Below are 23,259 nucleotides of genomic sequence, written 5' to 3' on the forward strand. Positions count from 1 at the left end.
GGAGAAACCACTCCAGTGCATTTGTGTCTGTGGAAGTGGGGGTGCCTGGGGGGAGGGGGCTCAGCAGTATTTTCCCCTTGTCTCTAGTCATTTCTTTCCTGCAACCCATATCTTGGCATCCGTGATTCCTATCTATCCTGCTAGTTCTACGTCCACTCCTTCTCAACGGCTGTTTGCCAGGGGCAGCCCCGAATGTCTCGGTGCTTTCTGGATGTGCCATAGGCCCCTCAAAAGCAACACGTCCAAAACAGAACTCCTCTCCCTCTTCACCTGTCATCATGTTCTTTCTCCAAGGTTCCCCACTCTAGAAGAAGGCACCACTGAGGACTTCTGCCAAATTAGAACACCTCATCTTCTACCCCTTTTCTTCACCTACCCCCCAATTCTGTTAATTCTACTTTTTAACTTTTTCAAGTCTGTCTCGTTCTCCCCATCCCCACTGCCGCCACCCTCGTCCAGGCCACCATCATCGTTTGCCTGGGTTCATTATCTCCCTCACTGGTCTCTTGCCCCTGGCCTAGCCCCGCCACCCACCTAAGCCTACTTGACACACTTGGCCAGCAAATCAGATTCTGCCACCGTCACTCCCCACCCTGCTGGAAAATGCCTACTCTACAATGCCCTCCAACTCCACTCCATCCTGCCTTTGCCTTCAAGTCAAAATCCACTTCGGAGTTTGTTTACAATAATCATTTTCACTCAATTATTGTGCTACATGCAGGGCATAAGCCAGAGTCCCTGCTCTCAAGGAGCAACCAGTCTGGGGTAGGGGCCAGAGACCGACAAGCAGGTCCTTCCAGCTGTGTGAAAAGCGCTGTGACTGGGAAAGAAGGTAACATTGTGGGGACATGAGGAAGAGCGTCTAACCCAGCCTTGGGGTAAAGGCACGGCTTCCCAAAGGTGGCCCCGTCGCGCGGAGCGGTGAAACGAGCAAGAGTTACTCAGGTGAAGCAGGGAGGGGGGAGGCCTTTCTAGGCAGCTAAGTCAGGACGTGAGAGAGAGCCAGTGTGCGAACCGGAAGTACTTCTATCATTCTGGAATGTAGGACAGAGAGGAGGAATGGCACCGAGGTTGGGAAGATGGCATGAGCACTGGGTCGTGCAGGACCTCACGTCCGTATGAAGGCTTTCTGAATGCATCCCAAGGAAAAGGGAAAAAACAGGGCTTCATTAGGAGGGTCAAGCATTCAAATGTGCGTTTTAGAAAGAGCACTCCCGCTGTGGGTGCAGAAGCCGTTAGGAGGCGGAGAACGGGGTCAGAGGCTGTTGGAGTGAAACAAGCAAGAGGCGATAGTGAGCAAAAAAGTGGGGAGATTTGAGAAATATTCAGGGACGGACGCTGTAACACCTAAGGAGACCTCGCCCCCGGGGGCGGAAGGGAAATAAATAGCAAAGAGGACCCAAGGTTTTGGCTTGAGTGAGGCAGATGGTGGATCTTTCACAGAAACAGCTAAGGCTAGAGGAGGGGAGAAGGGGGTCCAGACAACAGTCCGTTTTAGGCCTCCTGAGTGTGAGATGCTATGGCACAGTCAAGAGGAAGGGCTGGCAGGTGGGTGGATCCACAGGTCTGGAGTTGAGGTGTGATGGGACACTTTGAGATACTGAATCTCAGGCTGCTATCTGCTGCAAGTAACATAATATCTCATTTTTTAAGAAAAAGAAAGAAATAGCTCGTGTAGCAAGGAGCCAGAGGTAGGCAGGCTCTGAGGGCTGTTGATTCAGTAGTTCAACGATGTCATCAAGGACTTAGATTCTGTCCAAGGTTCTACTCAGCCTTCCTCCTTGAAACTTTGTCCTTGGGCTAGTTCTCCTCATGGTCCCAAGATGGCTGCCAGCAGCTACTGGGTGATGCTTCCCTCTTCACATCCAGTGGAGGGAAGAGAAAAACCTCCTCTGGGTATGAGAAACAAGTCCTTTCCTTGAGACTGTCGGGCACACTGGTGTGCCCAATCCTGGAGGAATAACAGTTGCCAGGGAAAGCTACTAATTGGCTTGGGCTCATCATCCGATAATGGGGTGGACACTGAGAATCAACCACAGTGTCCATTGTGAATATTGTTCAGGCTTCCCACCACCATTGCCCTCCACACACAGGCGCACATGTACACACATGGCTTATCCCCCTTGCTTTCTCTCCCTTTCTCTCATTCAGTGGCACTTATTACCTCAGAAGAGGAATATCACTACAGAAAAAACAGACAAAAGCTTTGGAGTTTCAAATGTTTAGGTTTTCAAGTGAGCACAATTTTAAGTTTGGCAGCTTTCACATCAGAGTCTGAGGCCTGTGTTTTGTACCGGATATAAAGAAGCGAGACTGAGCTGAAGAGAAGGGCGCGGGACCTCCCCACTGTCCCACAGAGGAAACATGAAACGACCCAAGAACAGTGTATAAAGTGAGAACAGAGAAGGGCCTTGGGGAGACTCCTAGACGAGCAGTGGGAGAGGATCTTGAGAATGAAGTTGTAGGGGGAGACAAGGACAATGTGGCCTCGGGAAGGCAAGGCAAGAGAAAGCTCTCAGGGGGAGCAGCAGGCAGGCCGTGCCAGAGGACGCTGGGAGCACGGATTGGAAAACAGTTGGAAAATCTGGGCTCTATCATCAAGGGAGAAGTTGGAGACCTCAGGAAGGGCCCTTCAGGGCAGGGCGGGGCGGGAGACAAAACACTGCCCCTTGAAGAGTGAATGAACCCAGATGAGGGAGCAGAGAGCGTACCATTCTCTGGAGGTAACTTGAGGAAAGAAAATAAAAGAACTGGAGCAAAGGAAGACCTGCATTTGAGAAGTGAAATTTTGGAGAAAGGCCAAGCAAGACCAATAATTTTCAAACTGTGGGTCATGAAACATTGTGATATGAATTACTGGGTCAAGACCAACATTTAAAAAGAAAAAGAATAGAAAGTGTTAGGGTTTGGTGAAACTTTTCAATGTATTTATATACATGTGTATTGGCTTGTCATATAAAATGCATTTTTTTAAAATCTTGGATTGTGGCAAGAAAACCCCCAAAAAACGGACTTCAACATGTTTAAATGCTGGGGAGAATTGGAAAGAATCAAGTTGTCATGGGGGGACCCAGTCTCCTATTGAAATGACACAAACTCAGACTTGGCTGTGATTGAAGAGTTTTAGGACAACTCCAAATCCAATTCTAACCAAGGGGGATCGGATGTTAACCTCAGGAAGATAGGGCTGGGATTTGATCGTAATTAAGAAAGCTTATACCACATTGATTTTTTTGTAGTCAGTTTGCTGGAAGCACGGAGATAGCTCCCATGGCATCTATTAAGAAGGTCATCTGAAAAGCAAGGAGGCGCCCACATTTATTTAGTAGCTCCTAAAAGGCACCAGATGTGGCGGGCACGTGGGCAGGAGTGCTGGACCCCGGGGAGGTGGCCACTATTGCAGCAGGGATCATTCCTGAGGGGTGATTTCCACCTGCAGTGGGTGGAAAGAGCTCTGTTATCTGCATTGCAAAGAGCAGAGACTAACCAGACATCTCAGGCAAAGGGGAGTGAATTGTGAGCTTGCACCTGGAAACGAGGGGACTGAGAATTGCAGCTACTGGGGGTGGAGTGGGAGCGGCTTCACAGGAACCCAGAAACGTGTGCGTGACCTGGCCTTCCAGAAAGAATGGACTCTGCAGCCCCCCAGGCCCCACCGAGCCTGAGAAGTGACAGAAAGGCCCCTCGGCAGCAGGAGAACACTGCTCCCTGATGGAGGGTCCTACTGCTTCTGCGGCTCCTGTCACCATGAGCGAACGCCCTCATCCTCCACCCTGGCTTTTGCTTCTCATAGTTCCTTCTTACTCATGGCTTCAGTGGTCCTATGGCCTCCAGGGCCTAATAGCCATGGCATGCTGACTTCTGGGGCTCTCTTTGGTTCTGCTTTCACTTCCTTTCACAGAAGATGCCCACTTTACTACCCTTAGCAGATTAATTGATATTTCCCATTCTCTCTGTGAGACAGACCAACAAATGTCCAAAACACTGAGCTCTTGGGGCCGAAAGGCTGCTCTCGCCCCCTGTGCACTTCCGCTCCCACCGATTAACAAATGGTGATAAATGAGTGACAATTGTTGTCTGTATTTGTTCCTAAACCTGTTTTGTCACATAATCCCACAGTTTAAGCAAATGTTTTTTTTAACTCATCAAAGAATGTGAAAAGTACCATTTTTATTTTAACAGTAGCATGGTGATTAAGAATCTGCATTTAAATCTTGGATCTTGGAGCACCTGGGTGGCTCAGATGGTTGGGCGTCTCCCTTCGGCTCAGGCCATGATCCCGGGGTCCTGGGATCGGGCCCTGCATCAGGCTCCCTGCTCAGCGGAGAGCCTGCTTCTCCCTCTCCCTCTACTGTTCCCCCTGCTTGTGCTCTCTCGCTCTGTCAAAAGGATAAATAAAATCTTTAAAAAATATCTTGAATCTTTACTTGCTAGATGCATGAAAGATCTATCTAGTGTCTTTCTCTGGGAAAGATACTTGGCCTGTCTTTGCCTCAGTTTCCTCATCTGTAAAATGGAGACAACTACAGCAAGCTAATTCACAGGATTGTTGTGAAGCATAAATGAGATGATTCATGCAGGGTTGAACGGTCTTGGCCATACCGTGGGCAGGAGAACGAGGGGGCATGGTTCAGAGTATGGCCTCCCAGATGGCTTCCCTCAGCAAGGTGGCCTGGGACGGTTCTAAATTATAAACCAAGGATCGCAGCTGAGTTATTCTTCCATCGTATAAACATCACAGTGTTTTTTTTCCATTTTAAGGGGACAGCTTGATACTGCACAGCTTCATACTGTCTTAATTTCCTATTACTGTTGCAACAAATTACCACAAACATAGTGGCTTAAAACAACACACTTATTATCTTCCAGTGCTGGCGGTTAGAAGTCTAAAATGGGATGACAGAGTTGTGTTCCCAGTGGAAACTCTAGAGAAGCCTTATTCAGCTTCTAAAGACTGTCCACATTCGGTGGCCTGTGGCCCTCTTCCATCTTCAAAGCCAGCGACCCCCTCACTGATCCCTGCTTGCCTCTGGTAAGGATCCTTGTCATTACATCGGGCACACCCAGACAATCCAGCATCATCTCCCCATCTCAAAACCTCTAATTTACACCATTAACGTCCCTTTGCCATGTAAGAAAATAGTCAACAGGTTGTGGGCGTTGGGATGCGGACAGGGGAAGGCGTTGTTACGCTTACCACAGTCTGCCCTCTGGCCTCCAAAGATTCATGTTGGTCTCATCTACAAAATATATTCACCCCCTTTCCGGGTTCCCCAAAATCTCAACCCGTTACAGCGTCAGCTGGAGGGCAAACTCTCATCGAGATGTCATCAGCTCAGAAGTCTCAAATCTCATCACTTCACATCTACGTTAAGTGTGGGTGAGATTCTGGGTATAATGGACCCTGGGGGGTGGGGGAACTCCTCTCCCTCCGTGGACTTGTGACACTGGAAAACAAATAATCTGTTTCCTAAGATACAACGGTGGGACAGGCAGAAGGAAAGAGCCACAGACATTCCCATCCAGAAAGGGAGAACTGGAAAGGAAAAAGGAGGTTGTGAAGCAAATTTAAAATCCACCTGGCAAAACAACGTAAGGTTTCAAGGCCTAGGAATGCTCTTCCGTGCCCCCCCCCCCCGCCCCCGGCCTTGCTTTCCGGCTTCACTGTCTGGCCTTGGAATCAGCATTCCTCTCAAGTGTGTTTTCAGCTTTTCGTTTCCCGGGTGTAGAATCTGGGGTGGGGGGTCCAACGGCTCTCTTCCGTTTTACCCTCTCTCTGGCTCTTCCAGCACAAGCTGCCGGTCTCTCTGTTTACAAGGCGTTCTCGAGAACCGTGTGGATCTCCCGTGTTTGGCTCTGGGATTCCCTCCATTGAACAAGAGACGCCTCCGCCGGTCTTTTTCGACAATCCCATTTCTATGCTTGGTTTCTGCTGACGTGGCTGAGGAACCCGTGGGTCCCAGGGCTAATCTCTCCAAAGGGGCCTCCGTGTGAGTGAGCACTCTGACCTTTGATCCTTCCTAGGCCCTGGCAGGAGATGGTCCAGGGACTTCCCCGGATTTCTCCTCAGGGCACGCCTCCCTCCCAGCGAATGGCCTCATTTCAGCACTGTTTGCAATCTGGGTAGGCTGACAATTTCTAAAATACCAGTTCTGACACCTTTTTTTGCCTCTTTCCTCTCAGATTTTACGATAAGCAAGAAAAAAAATCCAGCCACGCCTTCCACACCTGGCAACACAGATAAAAACCCCAGCTCACCCTCACAAAGTCTGCTTTCCACATAAATGTCAAGCACAATTCTGCTAAGCTTTCTGCTGCTGTATGAAAAATACCTCCTTTCCTCCAACCATCAATAACATACTCCTCATTGCCTTCTGAGCCTTTGATGCCACAGCCCCTTTCGCGGCCGTATTTCACCCGTCTGTTCCTGGTGAGGTAGGTATTCTGTTCCGTGCTTGCTCGCTCCCCCCCACCCCCAGCCCTCCCTAGCAAATTGCAACATTCCTATTTCTGCTAACGGTCTATTCGAGGCAAGCTGGGCTTCTCCTATCATCCTCCTCAGAGTTATTCCAGACTCTACCCATTACCTAATTCCAAAGGCATGTCCACACTCTCAGGTACCGGTTTCAATAGCACCCATTTCCAGATCCCCAAACCTGCATCGGTCAGGGTTCAACCAGAGACCCAGAACCAGCAGGAGATACATGTTAAGAGATCTGTGGCAGGGAACTAGACCACACGATTGTGGGGGGCTTGCTGGGCAGGTTCAAAGGCTGTAGGGCAGGCCAGGAGGCAGGGGGGACTGCCGCCTTCCTGCACAGGTGGGAGCTGCGCCCACGGGTCCCCCAGGTGGAACGTCATGTTCGTCAAGGAAGCCCCAGCTCTGCCCCGAAGGCCTTGCAGCTGATCAAATCCGGCTCACCCAGCTGATCCAGGATAATCTCCCTTAAAGTTCACTGATTGTGGATTTAATCACATCTAGAAACCTTCACAAGAACGCCTACACTCGTGTTTGGGGACCGTAGCCCAAGCCAGGTCAACACACAAAATTGACCGTCGAACATCCGAATCCCTAGATTAGACAGAAAACATGTATCAACAAATGAACAAATACTTAGCTGCACCCTAAAATAAATAAACAAACAAAAAGAATTCTTAGTGGTCCCAAAATCAAGAAATCGAGATAATTCCCCCCCCACAAAGGTCCTGTTTTATTGTTTTCAGAATAGTCTCAGAAGTCCTCAAAGAATGAAAACTCCCACAAATAACCGAATGTGGGTATTCATAGCAGCACCACTCATAGTAGCCAAAAGGTGGAAAAAATGAGAATGTTCATCAGCGGATGAATGGATAAAGAAAACGGGGTCTATCCACTCAGCGATAAAAAGGAGAGGAGTGCTTATATATGCCACGAAAGGGATGAACGTTGGAGACGTTATGCTAGGTGGAAGAAGCGAGACCCAATAGGCCACATATAGACGATTCCATGGATAGGACGGATCTGGAATAGGGAGACACAAAGCAATTGGTGTTTGCCAGGGAGTGAGGGGAGGGGAGAATGAAGAGTAACTACGTAATGGGTATGAGATTTCCTTTTTTTTTTTTTTAAGATTTTTTATTTATTTATTTGACACACAGAGAGCCAGCCAGCGAGAGAGGGAACACAAGCAGGGGGAGTGGGAGAGGAAGAAGCAGGCTCCCAGCGGAGGAGCCCGATGTGGGGCTCCATCCCAGAATACTGGGAGCACGCCCTGAGCCAAAGGCAGACGCTTAATGACTGAGCCACCCAGGCTCCCCGTGTCCCAGAGAAATTCTTGAACAGGTTCACAGGGGACCATTTAAGAAGACAATTTTCTAGCACTGTTCATAGAAGTGGGGAATGGGTAAGTAAAGTGTGAGGGATGTCTATCATGGAATCCTGTGCAATTGTTGCAAGCAACGAACTAGATTAAGTACAACAATAAGGATGGATCCTAGAAACAGAGTTGGCTGAGAAAAAGTAAAGCCAAAATCATAGGGTAATGCCCCTTATGCGAATTAAAAACATAGCCTAGGGGCGCCTGGGTAGCGCAGTCGTTAAGCGTCTGCCTTCGGCTCAGGGCATAACGGCGTTATGAGATCGAGCCCCACATCAGGCTCCTCGGCTGGGAGCCTGCTTCTTCCTCTCCCACTCCCCCTGCTTGTGTTCCCTCTCTCGCTGGCTGTCTCTCTGTCAAATGAATAAATAAAATCTTTAAAAAAAAACCCAAAACATATAGCCTAAACAAACTGTAGTAGATTGAATAATGACCCACTCCCCAAGATGGCCATGTCCTAATCCCCTGAATCTGTGATTATTACTTTGTATGGCAAAAGGGATTTTACAGATGTGACTAAGGACCTTGAGATGAAGAGGTTATATTGGATTATATGGGTCACCCGATGTTATCACAAGGGTCCTCATAAAAGAGAAGCAAGAGATCACTGTGAGTAGTCGATGTGATGACAGAAGCAGAGGTTAGAGTGAGGGAAGAGGAGGCCACAAGCTAAGGAATTCTGGCAGCCCTTAGAAGCTGGAAAAGGAAAGAAATGGGCTCGCCCCTGAAGCCTCCAGGAGGCGCTCTGCCAACACCTCGATTTTAGACTTTTGATCTCCAGATCCATAAAAGAACAAACGGGCGCTGTTTTAAGCCACTACATTTGCAACAATTTGTTACAGCCGCATTAGGAAACTCATCTACAACCTTACGTGTTTTGTAAGCACACATTCATAGTCAAGAACTTCTACCAGTCACATTAGAGTGCTGTCTATAGGGCAGAGGAATAGGAAAGAAATAAGGGGTATGTGTGACAGAATAAAACGAGAGAGGTGGCTCGCATCTCCCAGAGGTCTAGCGAAGACAAACAGAAGGAGGTCGCTCTGACCGCTATGCAGAACACAGGTTGGGTGCTCTGATAGGCATGGCAGAGTTTCTGGACGTTGGCTCTTTTAAAGACTTCTCTGATACGAAAATCAGTCTCCCTTGTACCTTGATTCTGTGAAGGTGATGCCCTGAGGAGCAGGCATAAATATTTTGGTCATTGAAGGGTGTATCCTCTTGGTAAATCACTCCGTTTCTCTTATGAATTTGATTAGTATGAGTCAGCTCCTAGATCTACGCTGGGTAGCCTGACAAACTCACGTTTCCAGGTTTGTGGAGCTGAGGACCAGACCTGCGTTGTCCTGACTACCTTAAACTCCTGTAAAGTCACTATACAGCCAACCTCCATCCTGGCACCTCTCCGTCTTTCAGACTTTGGCCTTCTTTCTCCCTATACCCCAGACACCTAGCTAAGGGCTTTACCCACAGGAGGTGCACAATGCTCGTTAGTATCCATCCCTGTGGGTCTAGTGGCTAGACTCTGGCACCTTCACAGTGCCTGTCAGTGGAAGGAGGGGACTTTCTTTCCCTCAACTGCAACCACCTTTCTAGTTTTATTTCCTACTCTTTCCTACATTCCCTCTACCCCTAAGAGCTCACTATTCTCTGAACACTCCATGTTCTCCCACGGTTTTTTGTTTTGTTTTGTCTTTGTAGAACGGCCTTCTCTCTTTTAAAGAGGAAGTTCAAATAACACTTCTTGGAGGTCTTCTCTCACTTCATGCATTCATTTGATCAATTATTCATCCCTCCATTGACTCATTCAACAAATACTGAGCACTTTACAAGGCAGGCACAAAGGAAGGCATTGAAAATATGATGGTAAGCCAAAAATAAAAGGTCATCACCCTCATGGAGGTCTAGCAGGGGATCAAATTTAATAAACACAATGTATTATGTTCACATTGATGAATAATCAATTGCCAACTGAGACACATGCTCTGAAGAAACAGTGTTCTCTGAGACCACGGAACCAAGGAATCTTTTTTAAAATGAGGGCGGGTTGTGAGTAGAGGGGTTCAAGGAAGGCCTCTAAAGGAAGTAACAGTGAGTATCAATTTGGAGGATGAATAGGCAAGTGGAAGCAACACAGGCATTCCAGACAGAGAGACTAGAGGGAACGGGAGGAGTTGGAGGAATTGAAGGAGGCCATGAAGTTGGGAGAGCAGAGAGTAAGATGGGGAGTGTGAGTGAGGAACTGTCAAGGCACAGTGGTAACATGACCAGATTTGCAATTTTGGAAAGATTACTCTAGCTGCTGTATGGTGAATGTATTCAAGTGGAGAGCAAGAGAGAACGGCGGGTGGGACACTCTTGCAATCCTCTAGGTGAGATTAGGGTGGATTAGGGTGGTGGTAATGAAGAGGAAAACATGAATTGCAAAGATATGAAAAGTAGTAAGAGGGAAAGAGGTTTTAAGGGGAGGGAAAGAGGAGCTGGAGAATAACTCCTGGTTCTTGGCTTGAGTAATGGAATTGGCTGTAGTCAGGGAGAACATCTACCGGAGTCCTGTACACTTGAAACCATCGCCCAGTTTCCCAACATCCATTAGAGGTCACCACCCCATTGTAACCAGGGTATTCTAGGTTCCCTCAGTTTCACACCCCTGCCTGCCAATAACAGGCAGGTGACACCCCTCTCCCCAGTCCTCCAGGCCTGTTCTGCTGAATGAATAAGACTGTTTGAGTCTTCTTTCTTATCTGCAAAATGGAGACCACACCTCACCGGGTTGTGAGGCTCCTGTGAGAAAAAGATGGTTTGTTTGCTTATTTACGATTTATTTATTTACCCAGAGAAAGTGGCGGGGCAGGGGCTGCAGAGAGGAAGGAGAGGGAATTTCAAGAGGACTTTCCACTGAGTGCAGAGCCCCACGTGGGGCTCGATCTCACAACCCTGAGATCATGATCTGAGCAAAAATCAACAGTGGAGGCTTAACCAACTGAGCCACCCAAGTGCCCAAAGATGGTTTCTTTTTATTTTTATTATTGTTAGCCTCAGTTCTATTCCCTCCAGCCCTCTGTCCGTTTGGAGGCACCTTCCTCCTCCCAGGCACAAAGTGCAGAAGACGTTTCCTATACGTGTCTGGAACTGCGTCCCCAGCGTTTCAGCCGCTCTCTGGTCAGAGTCGGGTCTGGGGATCCCACCAGCCTCCAACACCGTTAGCCTCTTTCAGGACCGCCAGCCCTTCTCACAAACCCGCGAGAGGAAGCCCTCTCCTAGCAGTCCCGAGACCTCGCGAGAGTAGGCAACGCCCGTTGTGGCTGGGACTCGGAGCGCCACGCCTTCCCCGGCCTCTGAACGCCCTCCTCCTTTCCCTTTCCCCGCCTCCCACCCCGCGCTCCGCTCTCGGATTGGCTGACTGAGTCGGGTCAGTTTTTTCCTGGCCAGAAAGCGGCTCGACAACTAGTCCTTCTTCTGGCCCCGCCTCCGAAGCCTGTGGATTGGACTGCTCAGCCAGGTGTCACGCGCCTCCGCCGGAGCGCGGAAGAGCCAATCAGGCGCTCGGCGTATTTTACAAACTGGGGAAGTAGCTGCAGCTGAAGCCAGTCAAGAAAAAGCGAATGAAGTGGTAGTGAGCCCGAGTGGTTCCGAGGAAGGTGCGGCACGGAGATCTTGGAGGGAATGGCGGCTGCGGGGCTCACAGGGAGGAGAGGCAGCTCGGGGTCTTGGAGCGAAAGAGTAGGATCGGGGTGCCTGGAGGGAGCGGCTTCCTGGAGCGGCCTTGGAAGCATCAGGTCTTCTAGGCACATGGGTTTGGGCGGAGGTGAGGGCTTCAGGAATGTCAGAACTCAAGCTCCGAACTGGCCGACCTTTGATCTCAGGTCCTGCTTTCCTCCCCATCTCAGTTGTAGCAGTCATGACCACCCTCCAAGCCACGAAGAATCCTGTCCTCAGGGGTGTATCTCCTACCCCTAGCAAGATTCCCGTACGCTCTCAGAGACGCCCGCCTCTCCCCACAGTCAAACCCTGCGCCCTGGACCAGGAGAACCAAGACCCAAAGGTAAGAGGGGACTGGTGGGTGAAGACAGTAGCTGCAAGCAGACAGCCCATACCACCAATGCACCCCAAAGCTGAGCCCCAGTTTTTGTGCTCCCCTCCCCCAGAGATTGGTGCAGAAGCTCAGCCTCGACTCAGCAGGCCCCGGTCCAAAAGTCACACATCAAACAGAGAAATCAGAGAGATCAGTGGGGAGCACTCAGCTCCAGAACCCCTTGGAGGAACTGAGGCCTAGCCCTGGGGGACAAAATGTGGGGCCTACGTGCCCTCCCCAGACAGGTACCTGTTGGAGGCTTGAAAACACGCAGCCTCCTTGTGTGGGCTTGGGGGAGTGGCTGGGTGCGGTGGGGTTTGGGACCTTTCCACTACTCTGGTCTTCTGCTGACTGTAAGAGTCCTGGACTCTGCTCCTGGACAACTCTCTACCCCTAGAGGTCCTCGCATTCTTTCAACAAAATGGTATCTCTTCTAAAGCCTTTTCCAGCTCCCTCAGTCCCAATCAATTGCTCTGTGTTCTCATACTTGGCAGCATTTCTTTCATAGCGTGTCTGTGCTTTGGCTCCAGCCTGTCACCTCTCTATAGTTTGATGGTAACTTCTTGAGAATGGGGGCTGTCTCCTTCATCTCTGAGCCCCAGTGCCTAGAATAGTGTCTTACATAAAGTAAAGTTCTATGAACTTTGGTGAGCTGAATTCGATAATATGGGTCTCTTCAGCTCACTCGTGATCCTCAAGGTGACCAGGCTTCAGCCCCTGGCCCCCTCAGCCTTCCTCCTTCTTACCTTTCCTTCTCCTCTTCTCTTGCAGAGGCTCCAGGGACCATAGAGTTTGTGGCTGACCCTGCAGCCCTGGCCACCATCCTCTCAGGTGAGGGGGTGAAGAGCTGTCGCCTAGGGCGCCAGCCCAGTCTGGCTCAGAGAGTGCTGATTCGAGGGAGCCAGGGAGGCACCATCCGTAGGGGCCAGGTAATAAGACAGGGTATGAGGAAATCAGGCTGGTGTGGACTGAGGAGGGAATCCTGAGCCTGTGCTGATAGCCTCATTTGTGGTGTCAGGGTGCCCGGGCCTCTGCATATTTAGCCCCTAGAACCCCTGCCCACCGACTGGACCCTGCCAGGGCTTCCTGCTTCTCGAGGCTGGAGGGACCAGGACCCCGAGGCCGGACCTTGTGTTCTCAGAGGCTAGAGGCTCTGGTGAGTGCCCTGAGGGGCTGATGCTCAGTGTTTCTGTGAGCTCCTTCCTGGGACAGAGCTGGCCCTTAGCGGGGAAGAGACCTCCTGACGAGCCAGAGCGGTTGTGGGGGTTGATGGGGCTGATGGTGAGGCCTGAAGGTTTGCGGCCCACCTCTGACTCTGCTGTTTTCTCTTGCTCCCATGGGTCAGATTCAACCTTCAGGACCTTCCTTTCACCCCTCTGCTCACCCCAGTTTCCAGGAGCTAAGAAGAGTGACAGGTGGCAGCAGCCGGTGAGGAGAAGAGGATCATTTGGAAAAGAATGATCCAATGTCTGATATAGGGGTCCCTCAGAGCTAGAGTTTTCTGGTAGCTTTAAGACTTTCCAGCAACCAAGGAGGGGAAGGGGAAAATTGTAACTGCCCAGGGTGAATCCTTGGAATAGGGTTCAGGCCTCCTCAGCCAGGCCTCAGTATGACATCAGTTTTTTTCAGGTTGTGGGGGAAGAAGGAACAGAAATGAGAAAAGCTGTCTCTTTTGTTTAGTGGCTAGAGCATAGACTGTGGCAACAAATGGGATTTGGGTTTGACTCCTGACTCTTAGCACTTACTAGACTGAGCTTGCCTGAACCCCCAAGCCTCTGTTTCTTTAATCTGTCCAATGAAGATAACGTTTGTATCATTAGAGGTGGTTGTGCAAAGACTTAAATGAGATGACATTTGTAAAGCACTTAGCAAAGTGCCCAGCTCATATTCAGTACGCAGTGACTGCTAGCTGCTGTCCTTATTGTCGTCAGGACTTCAGTGAGCCAGAACTCAGGATTGCTCCTGGAGACCCCAGTCCAGTCCGGTGAGTGTGTCTGGCCACAGGGAGAAAACAGGGGCAGATGGGCTGCCTGAAGTTGGGAGCAAGACAGGAGAAAGCTCAGCAGGTGGGGGTGTGGGGCTCAAGGGGAGGGCCACATCAGAAGGAGCCGCAACGGAAGGGACCTTGATAGGCCAGAGGTTGCCCAGTTGCACTTGGGTCAAAGGAGGTGGTCCCCACTTCCACCCTTTCTCTGCCACTTCCTATAAGATTTACCTTCCACTCACTGTTCTGTCCTCAGCTCTAAGAGCCATCATCACACCCCTTGCCCGCTTGGGGTGTTCAGATTAATAAGTGATTACTGAGATAGTGCTGGGCTCCAAGGGGATGTGGAATGGGTGCCCACCCCTGATGGTACAGTGGGGGCCGTCAAACTGGCATCCCCTCTTTGGAGGTTGCGAAACCCTGTGCCAGACGTTGGTGTATGTTCGAGCACTACAACAAACTTCCTGTCTCCTCCTAGCTCCCTCTCTCCCTGAAGGAGAACATGAGGTTTCTACTCGCTCAGATGAAGGAGGAGGGGGCCCCCTAGGTCTGGCCCAGCGGGTACCATTAAGAGAGATAACCCACACCAGGGTGAGATGAGGCCCTTCTGGGATGGGGGGAGGCAGGGGAGATGTTTGGGAGAATTCTCTGGCACTGGCCAGCATGGAGGATTGTGGGTGGGCCTCGGGATGTTAACTGAGTCTGTGTTTGCCCCATGGGCTCAAGTCCTGAGTAGGACTAGTCTCTGCTTAGCAGCTGTCTGGAGCCTGGCGCTGAGAGGTCACAGTCTGGTATATATTTGTATCGCACATCAGATCAGTGCTGGGAGGGAGACAGATCTGACATTCATTGACTGCACAAGTGTTTATTGACCAGTTACTGTGTACCAAGTAGTACTCCAGGTTCTGGATACACAGTAGCAAATAAGTTTACGTTCTAGAAGGGGGAGACCAAAATAATAATAATAATAAAAAATAAATAATAATAATAATAAACAAACCCATATGTAAAATATATAGCCTGTCAGTTGGTGATGAGTGAAAAGAAAGTAGACCCTGAAGGGGGTGTGGAAGTAGGGGAGGGGTATTGCAATTTCATTGAGAAGATGACATTTAAGTGAAGACCAAAAGGAGTTGGGGAAGTGAATGGAGCAGATATCTGGGGGAAGAATGTTCCAGGCCAATTGAAATGCAGATGCAAAGGCCTTGAATAAGGAGGACAACAGGAAGTGAGGGTCGGGTGATGGCAAGATCTGACTGGGGAAGGATTTACAAATCAGCGTGAGGCCTCAGCTCTTCCCTGGAATCCGTGGAAAGCCATGGGGAGGGATGATGAACAAGGGAGAGACAGAATTTGACTAGGTCTTAAAGGAATCCCACTGGCTGCTGTAATGAGGAGATGTGGGAACGCAGAGGCAGAGCAATCACTCATCCACCTTGTTCCTCCCCACAGGACAGCAACGCCTCCCACCCGATACCCTCCCCTGGCCGTGTGGTGCCACCTTCCATCACCCATCCATCACCCTTTGGACGGGCTCAGCGTGTACCGTCTCCTAGCCCCTCAGCTCCAGTTTGTATCCAGTACTCCGGGGGGCTGGGTGAGGGCAGAACGTTCTGGCTGGGGTCCCTGCCAGGTCTGGATTTTGCTCCTGTTCAGCAACCCCCTCTCTCCCCAGGCCTCGTATTCCGTCTTGCGACGTCTTGCCATGCGTCCCAAAACCCAGTTCACACCCATCTTATCGGCCCCCAGAGTTCAGCAGGTAAGAGAGAGCAGGGGAGGTAGCTGACCTAGGCCAGGGCGGGGGAGGAAGGGAATGGACGTGTACAGGGAGAGTTACAATGTCTCCCTTCTGTCCCAGGCCCAGGGTTTGAGGGGCCTCTCCCCTCAGTCGTGCCCTGAAGAGCCTGCCCTGCCCTGGGTAAGTATCTGAAGTCTTTCCCTGCTGAGATCCCAGCAGACTGAGGCCAGTGGGCTTTCTGGAAAAGCTACCAACTCTCCAACTCCCCGTGCTCCCCTGCTGCCCCTCCTAATCTAAGTTCAGGGCCTCTCAACTAACCGGACCCCTTCCTCGTGAGGGTGGGATCAGACCGATCTTCTTCCTGCCCCACACGGGCTTCCTCACACAGCCCCTCTCCTCTCCCGTGGCAGGAGCAGATTGCAGTCCGATTATTTGACCAGGAGAGTTGTATAAGGGTGCAGGAGGGGCCGGGGAAAGCCCCTGTGGCAACTCCCCACCCCGGTACAACCCCCAAGCTCCAGGAGCTGAAGATGCAGGTGGGTGTGTGGGGGCAGCAGCTTTGATGCCTGATTGACAGAGGAGAGGAGAGGATGGGAGCCGGGCAGTGTGGGTGGAGGCTTGAACCCCCACCTTGACATCACCCTGGGTTCTCGTCTCCTCCCCACAGCGCATCAATATCCTGCAGCAGCTGTTGCGAGAGGAGGTAGAAGGGCTCACTGGGGACAAGTGTTCCCCCCTTAATGGAGGCTCCTCTCTGGATATGGTTGAACTTCAGCCCCTGCTGGCTGAGATTTCTAGAACCTTGAGTGCCCCAGAGCAGAATTCAGGGGCCTTACACCTTCCCGGACTGTCACAGCGCTCGGAGCTACCAGAGCCCTGTCTTCCAGCGGAGGGTGGGGAAGCGCAGCCCTGCCCAGGAGCAAAGCTGGGGCTAGCTCAGCCCTGCCCTCCAGCAGAGCCAGGGCCCCCAGAGTCCAGCCCTAGGAGGGAGCCTGGGATACCAGAACCCTCTGCCCAGGAACAGCCTGAGGTATCAGAGCCCTGCCCTCCAGTAGAGCCCGGATGCCTGCAGGCAGACTCCCACAGGCAGGCTGGACTCCTGGAGCCCTCCCCTAGGATAGAGCCGGGGGCATCAGAGGCCGGCTCCCTGGAACCTAGAAGTGCAGAGTCCAGCCCGCAGCCCTGCTGCAGTCCGTGGGCTCCAGCGACCACTAGTCTGATCTTCTCCTCCCAACGCCCGCTTTGTGCCAACCCCCCTATTCACTCACTCCAGTCTCAGAGGCCCCCAACGGGCCAGGCAGGTAAGGAGTGGGTCAGAAGGGATTACGAACAAAGGAGGTCCTCATCTCCCACCGGGAGCGGGACCCCTACTTTGCCCCAGGTGGTCCCAGGCTTTCTTTTCCCCACCTACCCTGCCCCAGCCTGGCGCTCCTTCGGAAAGAAGGGAGGGCTTGCACCTCAAGCTCCGGGCTCCTACTTGGCTTGGCCCCTGGTGGGGGAGTGGGAAAGGGCCGTACATGGTGGGAGTATAGGACTCCAGAGCCTGCCCTGAAGTCTCTGGCCCTCGGCCCTCAGGTCCCAGCAATCTTGCCCCTCGAACCCTGGCCCTGAGGCAGCGCCTCAAAGCATGTCTGACTGCCATCCACTCCTTCCACGAGGCCCGTCTGGATGATGAGTGTGCCTTCTACACCAGCCGAGCCCCACCCTCGGGCCCCACCCGGGTCTGCACCAACCCGGTGGCCACGTTACTTGAATGGCAGGATGCCCTGGTGAGCCCCCCATCCACAGCCAGGCTGTGCCTGCACAGCGCGCCTGTGGAAAAGAGGGCGGTGCGTGTGCTGGGGAGGGGCGGGGGCGGAGGGCCAGCCTCTGCTCCTTTGCAGGGGTCATTGGGGAAGGGTTGGCTACCGTGTCAAGGATGGCTGGGCTGTGACAGTCTTTTCTCTCTCCAGTGTTTTATTCCAGTTGGTTCTGCTGCCCCGCAGGACCCTCTGTCATGATGCATCCACTCCTGCCTTGCCTTGCTCCTTCCTTTAGCCCGTATTTATTGTCCACCCCATGCCCTCCACCCTTCAATAAAGTTTCTCAAGTGTCCCAATGCCTGTTTCCCTCTGGGCTGATCTAGGCCAGCTACAGCTGTTGCTCTCCGGTTGCCCACACGGTGGCAGTGTCCTCCAGCTTCGAGGCAGGCCCTGGGCTCTCAGGATCCCAGGCTCCCTCACCTAGAAGCTGTCCTGAAGAGACATCCCACTCCTGCCTACCCGCCCCTCAGCAAGCTCTAGGAGAGAGAGAGAGTGTGTGTGTGTGTGTGTGTGTGTGTGTGTGTGTGTGTGTGTGTGTGTGTGTGTGTGTGTGTGTTGGCGGTGTGGGGGATGGCAAATCTGGACCTTTGTGGACGTGCTCTTCTTACTATTTGAGATCAGTGTCCCTCCCAGGAGCCATCAGCAACTCCCTCCTCCCCTAGAGCTCTTCTTACAGCCCCCCTGCATCAGACAGTGAGCAGAAAGCACCAGGCCCCCCGTTTCTGTGCAATCCCCCCTTGTTAGTGTCATGCTGGCCGTTGTTTCCCTACAGGAGGCTCTCCGGAAGCTGATACCCTCCCTTGCCATATCAGAGTAGAGGCCCTGGGCTACTCCCCTCCTCTTCCCCCCAGAGACAGGCCTTGCCGGGTAATAAGTAAACCTTTGCCTCTGGCAGACAGTGATAGGGCCAGAGTCCTTGAGAGGAGTGAGGGAAAGGGTCAGCCATTCTCCCCCGTTCTGGGCACCAAGTTCAGAAGCACACACATTCTCCAACTTCACTTTATTGGAAGAGGCAACAGCAGCTGTAGCCCCAGGGTCTAGGCAGGATTGGGGTTAAATAGGGACTGTACAGAGTGAGTTTTAAATGCTACGAAAGACTTCACTGGTTCCTCCAGTTCACAAGAAGGCTGCTAGGCCGGAGCCTGGAGCCTGAAAATGGAGATGAAGGGAGGAGAGGATGGCGAGAGAAAGTTGTGGTGACAGGGGACAAGTGCCAGAAAAACGTTTCCTCTCCTCCCACCTTAGATGGGCTCCTGTTTCTACTCTCCACCCCCGCGCACACACGGCCACCACCAAATGCCCGGGCTTCCTTTCTGCTCGCAGCTCCGGGTCAGTAAAGCTGTTCCCCAGCCCCCCCGCAGTAGAGAGGGCCTGACCTCTGCCCCTCTCGGGTCAGCTTTCACAGGCGTGCACTCTGACCCCCGGGGGGGGGGGGGCTTCCCGAGCCGCTCTGCTGCTCCTCAGCCCGGCTTCCTCCTCTCCCCAGCCACTTCGACCCCGGAGCGTGGAGAGTCCACCCCGCAAGGCCGCCTCGGGAGCGGGAGGGTCCGCCCAGCAGCCAGGCTCTCAAAGGAGGGGGTGGCGCCTTGGGTGGGGTCGGCGGAAGGTGGGTGAAGAGGGGAGCGGAGGCGAAGGGCGAGCGGGGGCGCGGGGGCTGGGGCCCTGCTCAGTCTGGGTAGATGATGAAGCCCGAGAAGGTGCTGTACTTGTTGGTGTTACCGCCGTGCACCTTCCCGCCGTCCAGCTTGATGAAGACTTCGTCGCCCACGTCCAGGTGCAGGATGACGCTGTTGCTGGCGTAGTCGTAGTTCTGGTCCGCGTCCTGAGCAATGGCGCTGGCCCGGACCTAGCGGGGAGGACAGAACAACCCACTCAGCCTCTGTGCGGAGCTGCGGTGGCCAGAAGCGTTGGGGGGAGTAGGTGCAGCTGGGCCTGGGAAGGCGGCGCGAGGGGAGCAGGCTGCAGGGGCTGGGCGGTGAGGTGGGACAGGGAGAGGGCAGGAGATCGCTGAGCTTCCCAGGCACTGCCATTCACTAGCTGTGCGACTCGACAGGTTTCACGCCTTCTCTGGTGCTCAATTTGAGCTATAAGATGGGAGGTAATAATAGAGCCGACCTCCTAAGGTTGTTAGGATTGCATGAGTTGTTACACGTGAAGTGTGTTAGAACAGCGTTTTGCACCTAGAAAACGCTATATAGGGTTTGCTATTATTATCATTTAAACAATAAAATTAGCCTGTAGGATAATTTCTAAGATTTTGAACCCGCTCTGACGTCCACAACTTCCATTCCCGTCCCTCAGTGATAGGGCACAGGTGTGTCTGTAGCACGCAAGCAAGGGTGCCGGCCACGGGAAGGTGCAATGATGCATTCTTGCCTCTGGGTGCCCTTTCCCCTTCTACCGCTCACTGGCGCCACGACATGGGGGTCGCCTTCCGCCCCAACAGGTAATCCCTTCTTCCCTCTGGCTTCGCTGCTGGTCGCCATGGGCCGCCAGCCCCTTCCCCAACCCCCCTCTTCCTGTCCCACAGGGGCTGGTTATTAACTCATTAATTATTCATCATTATTCTAATCACTATTTACCGTCCCTAGGGCCGCAGCGCCCGCGCCGCGGAATACAGAGTGGGAGCCGCGCGGCCCCCGCCCCTCGGAAACCGGCACACTCTAGACAGACACTCGCCCCCTCCCCCTGCTCACAGATACCCTGCATAGACCACACACACCTACTCAGTGCCACATGCAGATAGACACTGCTCTATTCTCACACCTTCACACCCCGCACCCACAGACACACTCGCATCACGCACGCACACTCTCACTCCCTTACACACATACAGCTCTCACTCCCATACAGACACATACACTCTTTCCGTGGGCTCCTGGGGCGGCCCTGCTGGGAGGAGACCCCAGTGCAGTGCCTTCTAGTCCTGGAGGTGCCGCAGCCGTAGCAGGACCGGGTTCGGACCTCCAGGACCAGGTTCGGACCTCCAGGACCAGCAGGCCTGGTGCGCCACGATCAACACCACCCTATGGTGCGGGGCATTCAGAGGTCACCGCTTAGCCCCAGTCTTACACCCTGCAGCTTGTGGGGCCTCAGCGCCTGCCCCAACCCCCACCCCTGCGGCCTCTCGTTTTCTCTCTGCATGCCCCGGTTCTCCAGCTGAGTCCTTGGAGCTGTTCTCCCAAGCCAAGGTGGCAATGACTCCAACTCTGACCACAGAGGCAGGGAGCAGCAGAACCTGGAGGCCAGAGGTTGCCAGGGAAGATGTGGGGCCTACAGAACCAGGTCGGGGTCCAAAGCTTCTGCTTTATCTGTCCTTTGCCTCTTTTCCCCTCCAAACCCCTTTCATCATGCTGCCTGGCTGGACCGTGAACTGCCACACGATTTCCACCTTTGCCGACCGACTCTGTATTAGCTAAGGGTAAGGCTAGCTCTAGAATTGGTCCCAGGCCCTGGGCAAGTGTTGTCGTTTTTACCTTTTACTCGAAAATCCAAGCTGAATGCCCCCATGGGAGAACAGCTGCTGACTGCCCATTGCCAGAGACCTGGATTCCATTCTAATTCGAAGGAGCCAGATTCCAGGTAACTCACCCACCCTGAGGCTGGGAAACCGGAATGCCAAAAGGGCTGCCTCGGAAGAGAGGGTGGCCCAAGACAGGACAAGAAAAGACACTAACTGGCAGGGTGAGACACCAAAGTTTTGGTGTAGGGTTGCCTATAGTTGGAACGCGAGGTTAGCAGCTGTAGAGACATTAAGCTTCGAGTCCTGAGTTCTGAGTCTGACACCATTCCTAATGCTCAGTGAGACCCTGGCCCTGGGCAGGTCATTTCCTTTCTCTGGCCCCAATTCCTCTTCGGCTAAATGAAACAATTTATAAGTTCTTGGCAGCCTGGCGTTTCTGGACTCAGTGACGCTTTGGGGGGAGGGGTTCGAATGCAGCCCTCGGTTGCAATGAGTGCAGGGAGACTTAGAAAGCTACGGGGTCCGCTCTGGGCCTCGGTGGGGGAGGGGCACCTCACCTGTCCATTCTTCATCAGGTCGGCCCACATGCTGGTGCCGTCGCCGCCGCGCATGAGCACATGGTAAGCGAAGAAGTAGACACCTGGCATGGGGCAGGTAAACTTGCCGCTGGCCGCCTCGTAAGCGTTCCCCACGTTGGTCACCACGTCGTCGAAGCGCAGCACCTCATAACCTTCGTGTGGCCGCCGCAGACCCGCGTAGAAGGCAATGCGAGGCACGTAGCCGGCAGGGGGCGCCACCCCGCCAGGGCCGGGGCCGGGAGGACCCGGTGGACCAGGCCTGCCCGGCTCTCCTGGAGGCCCTCTGGGACCTGGGGGTCCTGGAGGCCCTCTCAGACCTGCCTTCCCGCGCCGGCCCACCTCTCCCTTGGCGCCCGGAGGGAAGGGGGGCACGGAGGCGGGCGCGCCGTCGGGTCCAGGGCCTCTCGGCCCGTGTGGGTCGCATACCATGCGGCAGCGACCCAGCATCTCATAGTGCGCCGGCCCGCGGGAGCTGTGCACCAGCAGCGGAATGGCCACCAGCAGCAGCAGCACCATGGCCACCCCGACGGCCGCGCCCGCCACCCGCTTGCGGCGGCTCAGCCGCGACGCGGCCAGGGCCAGCAGATCCTCCTCACTCTTGGGCGCAATGGCGGCGGAGGCCCGGGGCTTTCCGCGGGCCCCGGAGGCGGTGGCCGGGCCCGGGCCTGGGTCGGGACCCCCCCGACGGCTGCGCCCGGCCCCCCCGCCCCTTCGGGCTCCCGCCTCAGCGGTGCCGTTCCCCAACCCTGCCGTCAAGGCGGAGGTCCCCCCCGTGGGTTGGGCCAGGGGGCTCCCGACGGTTCAAAACCCGTGGTCCTCTATTACCCTCCTGTTCAGCCTAACGTTCCCGGGCGCCTGAAATCAGCGGCTTCTCGGACGGCCGGTTTCTTACAGATCTAGGATGCCTGCTCTCCAGACAGCTGCTTTCTCAAGGATGGCGGCGCCTAGGTCCCCGGCTACCCAGACGGATCGCTCCCGGCCGGAGCGGGGGACTACTCTCAGCGCTCTGGACGTCCCGGGCTCGGCGCTGCGGGTGGCGCCCACCGGACGCGACCTCCTCATAGGTTTGCGCTCTGGCTTTTGGAGAGCACTGACGCACCTTTCTACACCAGCCGCGGCCCCAGCCCCTGCGAGAGCCCTGGCCCCGCGTTTCTCTCCAGCTAGAGCTCTCCCTCTCTGCGTCCCTAACCTTCCTCCCCTCCCTCCCGGGGCGGCAGTGCGGGTGGTGTGAGCCGCTGCGCGGCCAGAGCCTCTATAAGCGGCCCGGGGCGGAGCGACCCCTGGCGCCCAGAGTGGGAAGCGCGGGGGCGGGGCAGGCAGAGGCCCCCACCCGCGTCCCCCCAGCTTCTCTGTTCCTGCCTGTTCTGAGCCGATTCTGCAGGGATTCACTGCCCCCACCCTATCCTTACTTTCACCCCACCCTGAGTTTGGTATTCCCAGAACCCGGAGGAAGCCAGAAATAGATATGGGATAAAAAGGGGTCGACATACACACTCAGAAAGAAGACAGAGGTGGATTCCAGAGCTAAAAACGCACCCCCCCATACCAAAAGAAAAGCCCACAAACAAGAAGGGAGATAAAAGATAGAAATTCGCCACCCCACGCTCCTCAGTGCCGTGACCCAATAACATATGGTAAAGGCTTCAACGGGTACATGTTGGCCTGAACTGGAAAAGGCAAATTTCCAGCCACCCCTACCCTCGACCCCCAATGTTGGGGGGCGCAGAGCAGCAGAGAGGGTGAGGGAACAAGAGTGAAAACAG

The 23,259-nt window shown here is 53.7% G+C and overlaps 2 protein-coding genes across 3 annotated transcripts; one reads left to right on the top strand and one right to left on the bottom strand.

The window, feature by feature from the left end:
• Positions 1-11,347: 11,347 nt before the first annotated feature.
• TROAP (trophinin associated protein) lies at positions 11,348-17,747 on the top strand. 2 transcript variants are annotated; one of them, XM_045801131.2, is made up of 15 exons: positions 11,348-11,497; positions 11,747-11,901; positions 12,005-12,176; positions 12,703-12,860; positions 12,950-13,087; positions 13,277-13,359; positions 13,863-13,915; positions 14,394-14,506; positions 15,368-15,484; positions 15,591-15,674; positions 15,774-15,833; positions 16,064-16,189; positions 16,321-16,954; positions 17,229-17,422; positions 17,606-17,747. In XM_045801131.2, the coding sequence occupies exons 2-15, from the start codon at positions 11,758-11,760 to the stop codon at positions 17,651-17,653; spliced, it is 2,124 nt and encodes a 707-aa protein (XP_045657087.2). In that variant the 5' UTR covers positions 11,348-11,497; positions 11,747-11,757; the 3' UTR covers positions 17,654-17,747. The 2 variants fall into 2 exon arrangements, with proteins under 2 accessions (XP_045657087.2, XP_045657086.2); XM_045801130.2 differs by lacking the exon at positions 17,606-17,747 and having other exon boundaries at positions 16,321-17,343.
• A 695-nt stretch (positions 17,748-18,442) lies between these two features.
• C1QL4 (complement C1q like 4) lies at positions 18,443-22,089 on the bottom strand. The gene is made up of 2 exons (XM_045800806.2): positions 21,476-22,089; positions 18,443-19,301 (listed from the first exon to the last, which is right to left on the bottom strand). Exons 1-2 carry the CDS (start codon positions 22,010-22,012, stop codon positions 19,122-19,124), a joined length of 717 nt encoding a protein of 238 aa, XP_045656762.1. The 5' UTR covers positions 22,013-22,089; the 3' UTR covers positions 18,443-19,121.
• Positions 22,090-23,259: the final 1,170 nt, after the last annotated feature.

This window comes from Ursus americanus, chromosome 25 (genome assembly GCF_024610735.1).
Source record: "Ursus americanus isolate L20-20 chromosome 25, mUrsAme1.1.p, whole genome shotgun sequence".
Classification (NCBI taxonomy): Eukaryota; Metazoa; Chordata; class Mammalia; order Carnivora; family Ursidae; genus Ursus; species Ursus americanus.

What these genes read in the sequence shown, in the direction of transcription:
- TROAP (XM_045801130.2), top strand. Translation starts at nt 11,758, where the DNA reads ATGACCACCCTCCAAGCCACGAAGAATCCTGTCCTCAGGGGTGTATCT. An exon ending in GGAGACCCCAGTCCAGTCCG is followed by an intron (nt 13,916 to 14,393) that starts GTGAGTGTGTCT and finishes GTCTCCTCCTAG; the next exon opens with CTCCCTCTCTCCCTGAAGGA. An exon ending in CTCCTAGCCCCTCAGCTCCA is followed by an intron (nt 15,485 to 15,590) that starts GTTTGTATCCAG and finishes CTCTCTCCCCAG; the next exon opens with GCCTCGTATTCCGTCTTGCG.
- C1QL4 (XM_045800806.2), bottom strand. Translation starts at nt 22,012, where the DNA reads ATGGTGCTGCTGCTGCTGGTGGCCATTCCGCTGCTGGTGCACAGCTCC. An exon ending in ACCTGATGAAGAATGGACAG is followed by an intron (nt 19,302 to 21,475) that starts GTGAGGTGCCCC and finishes CCTCCCCGCTAG; the next exon opens with GTCCGGGCCAGCGCCATTGC.